Source organism: Gossypium raimondii, chromosome 13 (assembly GCF_025698545.1).
Source record: "Gossypium raimondii isolate GPD5lz chromosome 13, ASM2569854v1, whole genome shotgun sequence".
NCBI classification, from domain to species: Eukaryota; Viridiplantae; Streptophyta; class Magnoliopsida; order Malvales; family Malvaceae; genus Gossypium; species Gossypium raimondii.
In genome coordinates, this window is record NC_068577.1 from 1076044 (window position 1) to 1093055 (window position 17012).

The window sequence follows — 17012 nt, forward strand, 5'->3', positions numbered from 1 at the left end:
TAATTGGGCTTAATTCTAAATTATTGTTATGATCATCTTGCATCTCATTCACACCATAAAAAATCATGAAGATGAACATCTTGATCATCAAAATCATCCCAAGAATGGAATATTCACTCATTATGTTTGAATCAAAGTCTGCATCGTTTATTAAAGTATCATCATCTGAGAATCCAAATAAATTATAGTAATCACAGTTTAAAATGTTTTGAAGTTCAAAGAATAATCACAGTTTTGGGATGTCTGGTGCAATTAACTTTTATTATAATTTCAAGTATTGGTTATAATTTTATAAATTATAATGAGTCATTGTTATAATTTCATGACCATGACTCAAGTCTTAAGAAGCTGAAATCTATTTATATATATTATTATAAATGACTTGTAATTCTGTAGTATCAGTCAAAACAACAATATCATGAATTACAGTATATTTTGCTACCAATTCTCGCTTCAAACATTCAATGGCAGAGCAGAAATCTGTAGAACTATAACTATACACAACAAACAAGACATTGCGTACCTGCTCTTTTGCTTGTGTCAGTGATTCCTTGCGTTTGAAGCAAAAGATATAATAAACCGTCCAAAGGAAGAGATTGTAAAGAGGCATCGAAATCAGCCACTCCATCATTGCTCGAAGGTCGTCATTGTCCATGCAGGGGGTGACAATGGCGGAACAGCTGCTGCTTCATCAGCTGCATTAGTTTCAACTCCCAGCACCTTCCTAGCAGATGTTTGTTGCTGTCTGCTTCTACCAATCTTTCTTGAAGTGTGAGTCGTGGGGGAAACGACTCTTGATGAGTTACTACTATCAATGGATGCTAAAAACTTGTCCTTTGAAATAGTAGTGGGGGCGTTAGCAATAACAGAGCTGAAGACACCGGACTCTCTTAGCCCCTGGATTATGGCCTGAGATAGCAAGAGAGCATTAATAGGAAGAGAAGAGGAACAGCCAGGGATGGGAAATTTGAAAACATAATCAAAGAGCAAAAACAAATTGAAAACATATTTTGAACTGTAAAGAGAATCTGAAGATCGTAAATTCCACACAGTTCCTAGACAATTAATGGTGAAAGTATTTGACAGGTCCCTCTATTATAGGGACTGGTTCAAATTAGTCCCTATACTTTTAAATGGATCAATTTAGTCCCGTACTAAGAATCAAATAAAGCCAAATTTTAGCAGATTTCAACATTTACTGTTTAAAAAATGTCATTTACTATTTAACAGAGTCAATATTTTTGAAGCTTTTATAGTTAAGCAAATGAAATATTTATTTGGAGTTCAACTGCAAATGGAAAAAAAAAAAGTTCATGTCATTTTCAAAACAATAAATGGTAATTCTGTTAAAATTTGGACTTATTTGATTCTTTTTACTAGGACAAGAACTAAATTGATCCATTTAAATAGAGACTACTTTGAACTAGTTCCTATAATAGAGAGACCTGATACATACTTTCGCCAACAATTAATCCACTCAAGTAGCTAAATAGACAAGTTCCTAGTCTCACAACGCATACATCATTTCAAACTGAAATCTACATATGAATGCTTATAAAGGCAGTTTTGGTTTCATGTCATATATAATTTTCACAAATGTCGAATAATTGGCCTTACCATTGGAGCATATATGCGAGTTAAAATCCCCTTTCTCAAGAGTTTAAGCCTTAGGTCTTTGTCACCCCACACGACACGTTCACGATACCTACAATAACCAAAGCCAATATATTTCAACATCAGCACATCCACACACCATATACAAGTCGAAAAGGACAATTAAAAAGAAAAAGACCCTCAATTGGATCATATACCAGTTAAGCATCTCTTCCTCTGTTTGTGTTGAAGCAATTATAAATGCCTGCAACAAATAACACTAACATTAGATAATCAAATAACAGTTAGAAGGAATTGATATCCAAAACAAGCAATAATACCAAGCACGATTATACATCAGAAGAGCAGTCTAACCATATAATGACATAAACCACAAATTCACCCCAAAACATCTGGTCCATGCTGGTAAAAGTACCATGGAGGCCTTTGTACTAGGAGTTGGGTAAATTAGTCCCTGTACATTAGATCAAAGAGCAAATTGATCCTCCTTTTAACAATTTCATCCATTTTTACTGTTAAAAATTGGTCACTGTATGTCAGAATGAGGTACATGTGGCACGTCACGTGTAACTGTCTAGTTATTCTGTCAGCAATGACAATTTTTAACAGAAAAAATGGATGAAATTTTTAACAAATATGACTAGTTTGCTCTTCGTTCTAACGTACAGGGGCTAATTTGCCCATTTTTTAAGTCAAAGCGGCAAAATGCAATCTGACTCCTAATACAAGGGCTTCCATGGTTCTTTTACCAGTCCATGCTCTAAGAACAAGGGAAAAAAGGAAACAACTGGGCAACTCAGGATTCCATTAAATCAAGAACCAAAATGGTGCTCACTCAAGTCATATAATGCTAACTACTTGGCTGTCCACTACCTCAGAGGAACATTACCATAACAGATGCATCAAAATATTGCCTTATGAATCGCTTGGGACCCTATCAAGCATCACTCCTAATATTGCTCCCCGTTTTATCAATGTTAATTATTAAACTGATCTTCAATGCTTCTAGCAACCTAGATCCATGTCTATAATAGTCTTTCCTTTTATTTTAGGCTCTCCAAATTTCTCAAAGAAGAAAACAAATATGGATATCATGACCAAAAGTTCTTATTTCAATGGTAAACATCTAGTTCATATGTCCTGAGGCTTACTGCATTTCCCATATTCTAATACTTGCCACAACTCATAAATAGCAGTAGTAAAGCTATCAAGAGTGTATATATACAAAAATACAAAAATAATAGAAGGTACCAAACTTACAGCTCTATCAAATTCCAACATGAAGCATCTCTTGACATCATCCTTGGTAGGCTTGCAGCCACACCGGTCACGTCTAGATGTAAGGTCCGAAAATTTGGCATATGTGTAGTGTAGAACAGCAGCCTCCTCCAATTTGATTTCACTTGAAGGAAAAAATAGTTATGTTCAGAGCCATTTGTATGCACACCGAAAATTATACAAATATAAGCAGTTACATTCTCACAAGTTACACAGTTTCAATTAAGATATGCTTATCCATGATAAGATGCCAACATAAAAATGCTCTCATTGCCAATGAACAAGCTGGCCCCATCCCCCAACACCAAGGCCCCAAACACTACCTTCCCCATCCTTCATGCTATATGCAAGTATAAGAATTTATGAGATATGTGCATTTTTGGTCAGGTTATCTGACCATGATTTTCTCAGAGTACAGAGAGTCATCATACTTTGGGGTTTTCATATAATTGTGCCATCTGTGAGCACCATTTGGACGAAGATGATCCTGAATGCGGGCAGCTGCTTTCCCATTCCCATAAGTCAAGAAATAATTTGGATTACCACGAGTTGATTCTTTATACATGCCAAAGTATGTGTCCTTTGGTAGATGGTCATAGTTCTTCTTGAACATTGACACCTGTTGTATGAAAAGAAACGTAAGCCACTTATGAAACTCCAAATCTTAACTTCAGCCATTCAATTTACTGAACTAATGAAAACAACAAAAGAGGACAAGTGACAATTTACCTCAGTAAAAGGATCCTTGATATCATCTCGTTCAACGCTGCTCTCCTAAACAAAAAGAAAGAAAAATTCCACTATCAAACATCAGAGACCAGCAATCTAAATGAAAAACAAGATATCAAATCATAACCGCCAGTTCCAAGCTCCCTTATTGATAACTTTTCTCATTAATCTATATACTGCCACTTACATAGTTAGGAAATATGACCATATCAACATTGCTAGGTACATTAAGTAGCAACTGCCTCAAAGAATATTCACTTGCACCAGCTGGGTGTATTAGCTCATCAGTATCAAGATGCAGTATCCACTCCATTCCAGCATCCTTATATTTCAGAAAGCAAAAGGGAAAGAACTTATCAGAATAAGCTCAAGAGCCGAGACTACTGTGCTAATAATTACAATCAACAAAACATTTCCATTCATGGAAATAGAATTGTTCATAGAGCATACCCTTGCCATGACAATGGCCATTTCCATATTGAGAGACTGCTTCACAAATAGTTCATAATTGCAAGGCTTGTAAAAGAAACTCGACAACCATGTTTCATTCCAGATCCGGCTGATAACCACAGAAAAATGGAAAAAGAATAAAAATCAAGTAAACAAACTCTGATGGTAAAATAAAGAACAGAGAAAGGGAATTGTCCCTAGAGAAATGGAAAAGAAACAGAATGAAGTAAACACAAATGCATGCACAAAAATATAATGAAAGAAAGTATCAAATAAAGTCAAAACAAAGACAATTTATCAGCAGCAACCTCCACATTATAGCTAACAGGAAGAAATATTGAGACAAGACAACCATGCTCTCACTTAAGCTTTAGAATCTATGAGATGTATTTCAGTCATAGAAGGGAAAAAGCTAATTGACCTTTTAGCCTGCTGCTCCTCAAGCTCTTTTGTTCTGTATACAACTTTTACTCCCTGAAGGGTAAAATCATAACACATTCTATAAGCAATTCAGACCAACAACAACCACTGCTAAATCAAGTGGAATAGTTCTACTTATATATGAAAAAAAAACAGAGTAAAACTAATTCAGAGGAGGCCAAAGACTTTGTAAACTCACGGGAAGAGACTCCAAAACTTTAGAAACATTAGGAGAAGCAGCATGCCCTTCCACAAAGAGGAAAAAGTTTGTGACACCAAGAACTCTATGATAAAACATCCATGGTAAAATCTGCTCCAAGCCAGCTGATGTACTTGTTGTAATACAAATCTGCCATTTCAAAAGCAAAATTGCTGAGTCTCATAAACAATCACTTCAGTTGCCTATAGAGGAAAAATCAGCTAAAAGAAACAAGGTATGGACTTGATTTAGGTCTTCCAAACATAATGAATCTATGGGTAAAAACAATACTATTGTTTTGATCTAAAGTCCAGAAAACGGTACGGATCTAATCCCATATAACAAGATCTCAAGCTGAAACTACAGCAGTTAAGCAATATCCATCAAATATTAATTACCAGAACCAAGATAACATTTTGACTTTTTTTGTAAAAAAAAGTACAGCCAACAAAATAGATCACCATAAAAGCAAAGTTCAGATCATCCACAAAAAGGGGGGAGGGTTACCTTTGGCTTTAAATTAGCTTCAAAACCAAATTTCCAGTCCCCATAGTAAGGGAGAGAATGAGAAGAGGTACGACCGAGATTGATGCAATCCGAAGAAGAATGCGATTTGGGAGAGAGAGATGAGAAAGTCTCCATGCCAGGGAAGATCTCGTGGTGGGACCCACGTGGTGCCCATCGGGAATAGGCGGCGGATGTGGCGATGGTGGGATCGGATACACCCCCTCCGCGCCACTGGAGGACGAAAGCTAAGGCAGCTAAAGAGAGAGGGAGGAGTGTTAAGAGGAGCAGGAGCTTAGAGACGAAGGATTGGGAGGAAGAGGAGGAAGCTGCCGTGGCGGACAGCAGCGGAGTAGAGCGGTGGTGATGGTGGTGGCTGGGCATTGTGATGGTTATGGTGGAGACAGTAACAAATGAAGAGGGAGATCAAGGAAAGGACTTTTCAAGTGTAAAATAAAATCAAAAAATTTCCAAATATAATTTTTTTTTCAAATTAATTTCCAAATATTTTTATTAAAAAAAGGGTAAATTAATTAATATATATTAAATGAAAGAGTAAAATAGTTTTTCTATTAAAATTTCTATCAATTTTTAGCGATAATGCTAAACGTGATTAAGGAAACAATCCGACAATAACACGTGGTGTGTCAAGTGTACCATCAGCAATTATTAAAAATAAAATAAAAATACTAAAAGTAAACATTTAACTTTTTTTAATAATTATTTGATTTATAAAAATATTAAAAATTAATAAAATAGGACCTGTCTACTTGATTAATTAAAAATATCAACTCGATTAAGTAGATACATATGTGTACATGCAACATCTACTTTTACATCATCATGATATATAGTAGATATGAATGAATTTTTTAACAAAATGGAAAATTTGCTCTTTGATCTTTGATCTAACATATAATGATTAATTTGCTCATTCTTTGAATAGACTCGTACTACAGGAGCTTCCACAATACTTTTACCTCGGATTTGTCAATTTCGATTGAATCAATTATTATAGCCAAATCGGTTATTTAGTTTATTAAATGCATAATGACTTATTTGGCCCTCAAACTTTACAAAAAATGTTATTTTAGCCAACAATGTAAAATTTTTTTACATCTTTTAATCCTCAAACTTGCGTTATTTGTCAAATTACCTAAAAATGAAAAAGATAAATCAGTTTTCCCATAAAACTCAAGTTTTTCTTATAAAATCCAAGTAATTCCATGTAAAATCCTAGGTTTTTCCCTTCTCTTTATTGAGAAAAAAAACTAAAATTAATTACGTATAATGATATAATATCATGTATATCCAAATAATTATAATAATAATCAAATCATTAAAATATATTGAAAACTATAATATTTTAAAAATATTAATAAAATCCTTAATCTATGAAATTTATATTTTGAGAAGTTATTTTTCAGAATACGTTTTTTAGAAGGTTAACTCCATTTTCATGTAGAGATGAAATAAAAAAATTTTACTTAAGAAGTAAAGATAAAATTATAGAATTTTGTAGAGGCCAAAGCTAAAAGCTTTGAATGGGCCAAAGTTAAAAAGGATTAGATTGTATTATTAATTTTTTGGAGGGGCCAAAAGTAATTTTTTTTCCATTCAATTAAGATCTAAAGACTCAAATGGAATGGTTTAATGTTTGAGAGGGTTCAAGAGATATTTTTCCCATTTACCAAAGAGGGCCAAGGCCCTTGCCTCCTAATTATGCCTTGTATTCATGGGTGCCGAGTTCTGAAAGATTTACTACATCGTTAAATTTTTTGTCCCGTTGAAATTAAGGTATTTATTTTTGAAATGCGATCCAAATAAGGAGATGTTACTTAGAATGCAATGACATTGGAGTATTCTCTTGTGTCTAAATTTCGCGGTAATATGAGAATAAATCTAGTTGATGATAGAATTATTCATCAATATATGGGTGAACTCCAAAATCTTTGACAATACCCTCGTAACCCTCAGTTACGACCTATTTCTCTTTGTTACTCGTAAATAAAAAAGAGAGGGTGTGCAAGCCCAATCCTCTTGGAAAGGCCATACTTGGTGGGGTTGGAGGAGCTAGTGCTTCCGTATGAGAAACCAAGGGAAATTCTTCCCTTTGATCCCTTTTTCCACCACTAGAGAAATGCCTTCTCCTCTTATTAACCTCGGATTGTAGCCTCTCAGCTTGAGCAACCAAAACATCTTTAAAACTGTGTTCTCTAGGACAACACTCGGTTTACAACCGCCAAGAAGCAAGCACTCTCTAAAGGCAAAACAATACTTTCAGTAAAAAGAGTAACAAATTCAAGAACATAATGTCAGCAACGATTGGGCAAACTGTCACAAACTTACCAGGGTATTCCTTTAAAGCCTCATTTGAGCCACCTTAGTCACCAACAATTGAAGGTCTAGAGATTTGCGCTAAGCTTACATGACATTCTATTGGGACTTCCCTGAACATCATCCTAGCTAAAGGATTCTTACAACATATCAATCATCCATTTATGGGACTAGGCCACACTGGCAAATCAGAATGTTCCTTATAGTAGGGCAAATCATTTGGTAGTACGCCATTCAGACTTCTCTTTCATAGCAGAACCTTAAAAACTGATTTACTATTAGTAGCTCATCAATTCGTAAAGCTTATCCATACCTATTTTGCTCAAATTACTTAACACCCTTAACATCCATAGCAAGAGCATAAGCATAGCGCTTAGAAGAAAGGAGCATCCAGGTTGTGGGAAACGAAAACTCATCTTCTATCTTGACTCGAGCCAAATGGCGAAGCCACACCACCTTGTGTAACAAATTGACACATCCCTAAAGTCTAAGTGACAAGGCCCTTACACGATAACACCCAAAGCAGCCCCAAGCCTCTCCAGCGATCGAGCTCAGATGATCGATCACTACAATTACTCTAAATGAACTTCACCAGATATCTAAAAAAACCTTACCAATGGCTCTCAGCACTATCATTACTTCCATTGTCAAATCCTACGGACTAATAATTAAGGGTTTTTTCGACCATGTGTCTGTCCTTGATGTTCGGGTACAAAGGACCATAATATGCCAACCTCTTGAAGAACATTTTCAAACTAAAATCTAAAAAAATGTTACTATGCTATAATTATGCCTTATTCATTCATATTGTAGCACCTAATTACAATATAACAACAACATTTTGATTGTTACATTAAAACTTAATAATATTAAACATGATACGTTTATAAAACATACGCACATAAAAGAACACATATAAAGGTGTTTTGAAATTTATATCTAAAACCAATTATACTAAACTATTAGGACAGCACATACATGATTATGAGCAAAAGCAAACTTGTGCAGCCAACTCGGAAACGTGGGAGAAAAGTAAAGGAAAGCTGCTGTGGATTGGTGACAGTGTGAGGCCGTTGTTTGTAAAGGAAGCAAGCGTGCTTTGGAAAGGCTGTGTATGTGCATACATGATTACTAGCCTTTCACTATGAAGAACCAAAAAGTAGAAAATTATATAACACATAACAGTTTACAAGTAATTAAATTAACATCAAATATGGGTTAAATGCTTGAATTTTACACATTTTTTTTTATATTGGGGTTTGAATTTGGTTTTAGTTTAAGTTAAGCTTTAAACTTGGTAATTGTTATTACATTGGGGTCTAGACTAGGTAATTGTTTCCACATGGGGCTTGAACGTTTTTTTGTCCAAATTAGGCCTAGAATTTGACAATTACTCTCACATTAGGGCATGAACATGATAATTGTTCTCACATTAAAGCCTGAACTTTAGGATTTTTAAGGATTAACCTAGACAAAAAAAGTTCAAGCTCTAATGTGGAAAAAATTGTTAAGTTCAAAGCAAACTTAGATAATAATAAAAAATCCAGACCCTAATGTGGGAATAATTGCTAAATTTAGAGATTAATTTAGATAAAAAAATTGAACCCAATATAAAAAAAGAGTAAAAATGCAGTTCATTCCATACATAATTTCTTATATGATTGTTTAATTAAGATCAAGTACATCTTTCTTGATGTTAGGTCAAATTCTGCATAAGGTAATTTAATTTGATTATTTTAGTTATTATATTTTTAAAAATTTGAAATTTCAGTTTTGATACAAACGGTAAAATTTAAATCTAACGGGTCAAATCTTGTTATTTTTAAAGGTATAATGACTTATTTAACGGGTCAAAATTTAATGCTTTTTAACTTTGTTGGTGTTGCATACACATGGATAACACGTCAAGATTTAATTAATTTTTAAAAATTTAAAAGTTCAAAAATTTATAAAAACTATTTTTAAAAATGAAAAATCATTAAAATTATTAAAAAATATAAAACATATTTTTAAATTTTAAAAAATAATTAAATGTCAAAATGTCATCTACGTGGCAATCAACGTGTATATCACGTTAACAAAATTAACATACGTTAACTTATCCATCCATTTTGGGGTGATTTGACAAAAAATGCAAGTTCAAGGGTTAAAAGGAGGGTTAAAATAACTTTTTTTGTAAAGTTGAGGACCAAAAAAGTCATTATGCCTTTTTAAAATCTTATATTGCAAACATTTTTTCATATATGTAATGTAAGGTATAAAGATTATAAGTGATAAAATTCAAGAAAATGAACTAAATCCACAACTTACGTTGTTAGCATAGTACGAGACTAATAGTGAATGATTAAAACATGTCATAAATCCCTATACTCTTCAAAAATTTGAAATTTAATACCTCTACCTTTTATTTTCAAGAGAATTTAGTCATTTTACTTTTCAGATTTCAAAATCCATGTCCAAGTGCTAACATTGCTTCTTTTTTCTTTTTCTTTTTTTTTTTGTTAAATTTAGGTTCGCCATTTTTTAAGTTACATGGCTATCGAGGTTTTTTTTTTTTCAAAATGTCACCCCAATAAATTTAACGGAAAAAATAACAGTATTAACAATTAGACTTGAATTTTAAAATCTAAAAAGTAAAGTGATTAAATTATTGGAAATAAAAGTACATGGACTAAATTCCAAATTTTCAAAGAGTATAAGAACTTATGACATATTTTAACCAAGTAGAATATAACCTAAAAGATTCAATTGCTACCATTTTGTTAAGATTAAAATTTCAAAATTAAAAAAGAATAGGATTAAACGGACCAAATTGGAGTACATGAACCAAATCCGCTACTTAAAAATAATACAAGGACTAATAATAGAAATTGACCTTTGCATTATTTTGCTTCTTTTTGTGCTTAATTTTCCCAAAATAGGAAAAGGAACACAAGTTTTCATTACCTTATAAATACCCACTTTGGGAAGCTAATCACTATTCCATTGCAGCTGAAATCTGATCCAAAAATGGCTTCCTTTGCTTCTCAAACTTTCCTCATCATCTTCACCCTCTTCTCACCTTTCTTCATTACAATCAATGGAGAATTCTCGATTCAATCCATTGTAACATCCACAAAACGCATGGAGAAAATGACCCATCTCCATTTCTATTTCCATGACACTATAAGTGGCAAACACCCAACAGCCATGCAAATCATCAAGCCACATAACAGGTCAGCAGGTGGTTTATTTGGTATCACTTTCATGGCAGATGATCCATTGACTGAAAAACCCAAGTCGAGTTCGAAACTCGTTGGGAGAGCTCAAGGGATTTACGCTTTGGCTTCTCAACATGATGTCGGATTGCTTATGGTCATGAATTTCGCTTTCTTTGAAGGAACTTACAATGGGAGTGCACTTAGCATCCTTGGAAGGAATGAAATTTTTCATGATGTTAGGGAAATGCCGGTTGTCGGAGGTACCGGAATTTTCCGGTTTGCTCGAGGCTATGCATTGGCTAAAACAGTTTGGTCTAACCAGAAAGGAGACGCTATAGTTGAATATAATGTTTCTGTTGTACACTATTGAATAATTTATGCTATAGGTGCTTGTGAAATAGATGTCTACTTGTTTCACGGACCGAGACTTTAATGTTACAACTTTATCTGTCAAGGAAATGAGACTTATATATGCTTGAACTTCAGTGGAACTTTTCATAAGAAGACTATGAGATTACAGAGAAAGAAAAAAACATGAAATTGTTTACAGAAACAAGCGCGCACACACAAAAATGGGTAAAAAGCTAAAAATATTAATCATAAGGCCTAAACCTCCATGCTGAAATTGAATATAGAGGTCTTTCTTGCCAACAAATAACCAAACATCCATTCTCTTCTTTGATTTTATAACCATCATAATTATTGGTCTGCAACAATCTACCTGCCTGCAGCATGCCATGGTAGCTTAAAGGTACTCTACCGAAACCGGCCAACTCAAGTCTCAGAATCCATTTCTCGAGCTTCTCGTGTCTCTCCTTTCTCTCGACACCTTCACAAGCTATAATATTCTTGATTTCCTCTCCGAAAAGCATCTTCTCGACCTTTTTTCGTTCTAACGGTGCTCTTGATACCGTGGACTCTAAGCAATCGAAGAGGGCAGCATAGAAATTCAATGCTTCCATTACCCTCTCCATTAAAGTAGAGCCACTATTGTTGGATTCCTGCTCGGTTATGACTATAAGTTTTGGTGACAACGCACGAAGAGCGGTTAGAAAGCTCCCCATTTTCGGTGCTGGTGCTAGAGAGAGCGGGGACAACGGTGATGGTGATGCCAAGTCTGAACTGGGGCTATATGCATGGACCGGCTCTTTCTTAAGCCATTCACCTAAAGTACGTTGGTTCATCTGCAAGACTCTGTGTGACCGATCGGTCTTAGACATGGATGGAGAGTTAACTTTCCATTTATGCATCTCATCATCCGTAACCAAGAGTGAATGAAGCTGAAGGACGGAACTAACCGCAAGAGCTTCACCGGTCTTAACACGCAAACTTTCGAGATCAAGATTCTCTAACTTACAAACAACCGGATTAAACTGAAACGGAATGTCCCATTTTTGGGCTTCTTCGGTCAACCGACGTGCCATATGATCTAACACTTCTTTTTGTTCATGCAGACCTGTAATTCTCAAATGAGGTGGCCCTTCTGGTCTAGCATTAAAAGTTTGAAAAAGATTAATCCATTGTGCAGGCTCAAAGCAATTAAAATCAATAATATGCACCATTTTCTCCCCTTCCATAGCTTCTACAATAGCTTGATTTGTGATAACATATGCAAGCTTCAAAAAAGGACATAACTCAAAGAACAGTTTCTGAACATGAATTTCCTCCGATACTAATGAGATTTTAGTCGAATTCAACGCTTTGCAAAGACCCGGCCATGCTTTAAGCATCCTATAAGCAAGTGCTTCATTGAAGTAAGCAGCAATTCTCTGCATCGTATCTCCATCAGTCGAGGCAAGATGGGATATTTGTTCTAACCCGATATTCGCATTCTCGAGACTACCGGCAGCGACGTGGTTCGCACACGAGACGAGAAGATGGATCAAATATAAACCCCTTTCTTCTGATTTGAGCTCCCTCAGCCATGGAAATGGGGATCCTAAACCAGGTGAAAATGACATCCAAGGGATGAACTGTAAGGGTGATGAAGTCACAAAAGATTGTCCCTCTGGAACCATTCCTGCCATTTTCAACAATTAAACTAAGCTTATATCTAAACAATTCTGATCCCAAATCAATCAATTCAAACTTGAAATTTGCAGAAACAGTACTAAATTAAGCAGGAATATATATATATATATATATATGGGGAACTCTGAGAGAGGGAATTAAATTACCTGAGGAAAAGAAGTGCTCAAAAGGAGGAATGGATTAAAAACTGGGAAATGGGTGTTGAAATTCATGAAAATCTTTGAAGACCCTTTTAAGGAAATTTGGAGAACAAGACCATTGAAACGTAGAACAGTTTGGCAACTAAAAAGGCAAGAGGGTTTGGTTTAGTGGTGTAAGGTTTTAGTTGGAGAATGAGTCAGTTGGATTTAAAGCTATTTGTCTTGAAGGACTTTTTCACGACTTCTTTGGCAACACCCACAAGAGGCTGTTTTTGTCTTCATTGTTTTTGTTTGTCTTTTTTTGAGGGTTCAAAAGAAGATGGAATTTCTTGGAACACATACTAAATCATTAAGATAATCTCCCCCCTCTCTCTTATTTAAATTATGCTATTAGTCTATGTATTCTTCATAAATTGCATATTTAGTCTTTATATTTTAATTTGGACAATTTTAGTTTTTACACTTTTTCGAATTTTGAAATTGCGGTCATGACTAAATGGTAGTTGTTAAATTCATTGACTTTTGTCATTTTCAAATTTTAACGTGGCAAATATATTATCACATGTGTAATGTCGTGTCAGCCTGTTTTTTCTACATATTACAAAAAAAAAAGTTAGTTAATGGATTTAGTCGTTGTTTGTATCAAAACTGAAATTTTGAAATTCATATAAGGAGCAAGAATGATCCGATTGGAAAACATGGACTAAATATACAACTTTACGCATAGTGCAAGATTAATAGCAGAATTCAAAATTCAAAAAGTACAAGGGCTAAAATTGATCAAATTAGAGTATAGGAACTAAACCCATTACTTACGCATAGTATATGGACTAATGTCATTATTTAACCCAAAAATAAAAATAAAATACACGAATATATCAAAATTTATATAAAATAAAAATGATTAATATATTACAATTTATATAAATACAAAATATTTTAAACATAGAATGAATCTTCTTACTAACCCTGTTTTCAGAATCAGATACGATCAAGATATTGGCCTAGAATCAGTCCCTAAATTGGGTTACAAAAACTAATTGAACTGGCTTTCTCTATTTTTAATATATTTTAAAATAAAAACATTTGTGGTACTTAATAATTTATTCAATTGAACCAAATAACTAATCGAACTGATTGAATAAGTCAAACCAAAATTCGATAATTTGATGGACCAGTCGAATTTCTGAAAACCTCACAAGTTGCTTTGTTTTTGTAAAGATGTGAGGTGGATAGAGGATTAAAAGGGAGCCAAAAATGGTATCATACTCAAACACAACACAAATCCAAACATGCCCTACCAAAACAAAACAACAACCTTAGTTGTTGCTTAGTGGGTGATAGTGGGAAATGCAAAGCCCTTGTCCAAATCTACATGTGCCTCCAAATCAACTCTATTTGTTCTCTTTTCCAAACCCAAAAGCTTAGCAATATCCACTTGGGGCTTTTTCTTCTTGCATTAAGACAAAGAGACACGCAAGTTTTAAGAAAAGCCAAAAAAACCCAAAAAGCATATTTTTAAAATTTTAATTAATTTAAGGATGGTGTTGGTCTTTGGGGTTTGTGTTGGAATATCTTTGCATTATTCCTTGTTATCTTCAAAAAAGGGGAAAAAATTGTTGGTTTAGAATGTAATGAAGGATACAAATTATGCCACATAATCATGGCTTAGTGATTTACCACATCATGTACTTAGATTAGCTCAATCTTCTTAGTGGCCAATGTGATGCCCACTTTCCTTTATTTTATTTCTTCTCATTTTGTTCTTATTCTTTTTGTCCTTTGTTTTTATGGTCTTAGTTGTGGTAGTGGCCAGCAATTTTATGTCTTTGCTCTTTTCAACTTGGGAGAGCTTTTTCGGTTTAAACTGATTAAACTAACTAATTTGTTTTAGGACCAGTTTAGTTTAGCGTTGTTTCTCAAAAGTATTTTTGCATAAAAATTAAAATTTTTGGCTTTTGCTTTTCTTAAAAGTACATTTGAAAAGCTCAAAAGGATTTTTTGTCCCAAAAGTGATTCTGAGAAGCAATGCTAAATTGACCCTTAATCGATTTTAGTTTATGTGATTCGGATGGTTTTTAGGTTTTGGATTTTGTTTTATTGGTTATTTCGGTCGATTATTAGTTTTTGAATTTTCAAATTAATCTGACTAAAAGATCAACTTAATTTAATTTTTTAAATTTTTTAAAATATATTTAAATTTTATATAATAAATATATTTCAAGCCAATAACTAAATTAAAAATAACCCAATTAAGTCGGTTAATCAGTTGAATTGACCAACTAAAAGTTGATTTGGTTACTTCGGTTGGATTGGTTTATGTAATTTATGGTTAGTTAAGTTGGTTTGATAAAAAAAACCAATTACAAATAACCCAATAAGGTCAGTTCACCGATTGCACTGATCGACTTAAAGTTGGTTTAGTTACATCGGTTCTTGAGCTCTAATTTGATCGGGTCGATTTTTGTAGATTATGATCAATATACATTCTTTGGATAGACTTTTTGACACTCAATACAATGGGTTAAAACAACACCATTTGGTACTTAAGTTTAGCTTCAATCTTTAATTTAGTACTTGAATGTTTTTTGTCTCGATTCAGTACCTAAAGGTACTAAATTTGACTTCAATGTTTAATTTGGTTTCCAATCCAAATGACATCATGTGGCCAAATGAATGTTTGGCATGTATGCTCTAACGAAAAAAATATAGGTACTTAACAGAGACAAAAAAAAGCTTAGGTATCAAATTGAACAATGAAGTCAAACTCAAGTACTTAATTGGGACAAAATGATACTCAAGAATCAACTTGAACAAACTTAGGTACCAAATAGTATATTAACCCTTTATAAATATACAATTGTATTCATATTGATTTTATCTGTTGAAATTAATTTTATCCACATGAAAAAAAATCGATTTTTAAATAGTATTTATTACATTGTATAAACTATTAATTTTCGATTAAATTAATTTAATATGCATTTACGTATAAGTGGTAATTTCTTCTCTTTTTTTGTATTTTTAGTTCTTATATTTTTAAAATTTACGAACGATAATTGTTAAATTCATTTAGGTAAGTTCATTATTTTCAAAATCGATCGGCAAAAATATTATCATATGTGCAATGTCATGCCAACTTGTTAAATTTCAAAATTCGAAAAATATAAAAACTTAAAATGACCTATTTAGAGAATATGGACTAAATCTAATTTTTTTCTTTAATATTTTATGAATACAGAATCAGATTTCAAACATTAATATATGTATTCCCTTCTTCCTCGTATGTATTTTGGTTTGTATTCTTATGGGAGTAGGAGGGGAGTAGTTAGAATCAAACAAAACCACATTATATCCAATGTAGAAAAAACACGAAATGATGGATGTTTTCAAGGTTTAGATATCATCTAATCTTTGAAAGAGAAAACTTATGCTACACACACTTTATATATATATTACATATGTCTTCATCCGTTCCACATTAAAAAAATTAATTTTGTTCGAGTTGAGCTTTTCCAATAAGGATAGACTTTAAGATTCAAACTTAGTCCAAATATATGGGAAAGAAGTTTACGACCACTTTTTCTAAACATCCCCAAACTATGACATTCGTTCTAAATTAGTTCTTAAACTTCAAATCATTCTAATTACATATCTAAACTATCTAAGATATATCAGTTAAGTCCTTTCGTTACTGAAATCATTAATTTAGCTGTTGAATGACACATCATATCTTATATGATATATTTAAAATGAAATTTGTAAAATAGACATTTAAAAAAATCTTAATTTCAAGATTTTCAAAGCTTTTACGCAAGTTTTATTGTTCACACTTCACTTTTTATGTTATTTTTAGTTTTTTAAGAATTATGCGGAAATATTTTATTTTTTAAAATTTTCATTTAAAATTTAGATATATAAAATGTTGATTTGACATTTTCGGTTATATATATATATATATACATATGCATTATAACATGTATCTTAATTGGAAAGAAAAACAAAAATGTCATTTTGGACGACAAAAATATTAGCTTATTGTCTTGAATGGGCAATCGATTTTTACGATGTAATTTATGTGTGGATGCTTTCAAGACTCTACATTTTGTA

General features: G+C 33.1%; 3 protein-coding genes across 4 annotated transcripts; 1 reads left to right on the forward strand and 2 right to left on the reverse strand.

Moving 5' to 3' along the window:
* Positions 1-340: 340 nt before the first annotated feature.
* On the reverse strand, positions 341-5633 carry LOC105782525 (glycosyltransferase-like KOBITO 1). The gene is given in 12 exon segments (XM_052626714.1): positions 341-657; positions 660-909; positions 1618-1705; positions 1812-1858; positions 2875-3016; positions 3324-3511; positions 3622-3666; positions 3809-3943; positions 4072-4180; positions 4493-4545; positions 4691-4840; positions 5198-5633. Coding segments are annotated over 12 exon segments (1890 nt in total). The 5' UTR covers positions 5579-5633; the 3' UTR covers positions 341-355.
* Positions 5634-10521: 4888 nt separating this feature from the next.
* On the forward strand, positions 10522-11216 carry LOC105782527 (dirigent protein 22). Its single transcript, XM_012607321.2, has one exon. The coding sequence runs from the start codon at positions 10541-10543 to the stop codon at positions 11099-11101; it is 561 nt and encodes a 186-aa protein (XP_012462775.1). The 5' UTR covers positions 10522-10540; the 3' UTR covers positions 11102-11216.
* Positions 11191-13101, reverse strand: LOC105782526 (scarecrow-like protein 3). 2 transcript variants are annotated; one of them, XM_012607320.2, is made up of 2 exons: positions 12909-13101; positions 11191-12751 (listed from the first exon to the last, which is right to left on the reverse strand). In XM_012607320.2, exon 2 carries the CDS (start codon positions 12747-12749, stop codon positions 11325-11327), a length of 1425 nt encoding a protein of 474 aa, XP_012462774.1. In that variant the 5' UTR covers positions 12750-12751; positions 12909-13101; the 3' UTR covers positions 11191-11324. The 2 variants fall into 2 exon arrangements, with proteins under 2 accessions (XP_012462774.1, XP_012462772.1); XM_012607318.2 differs by lacking the exon at positions 12909-13101 and having other exon boundaries at positions 11191-12758.
* Between the last annotated feature and the right edge of the window lie 3911 nt (positions 13102-17012).

Coding starts and splice junctions, on each gene's coding strand:
- LOC105782526 (XM_012607318.2), bottom strand. CDS start 12,758: ATGGCAGGAATGGTTCCAGAGGGACAATCTTTTGTGACTTCATCACCC.
- LOC105782527 (XM_012607321.2), top strand. CDS start 10,541: ATGGCTTCCTTTGCTTCTCAAACTTTCCTCATCATCTTCACCCTCTTC.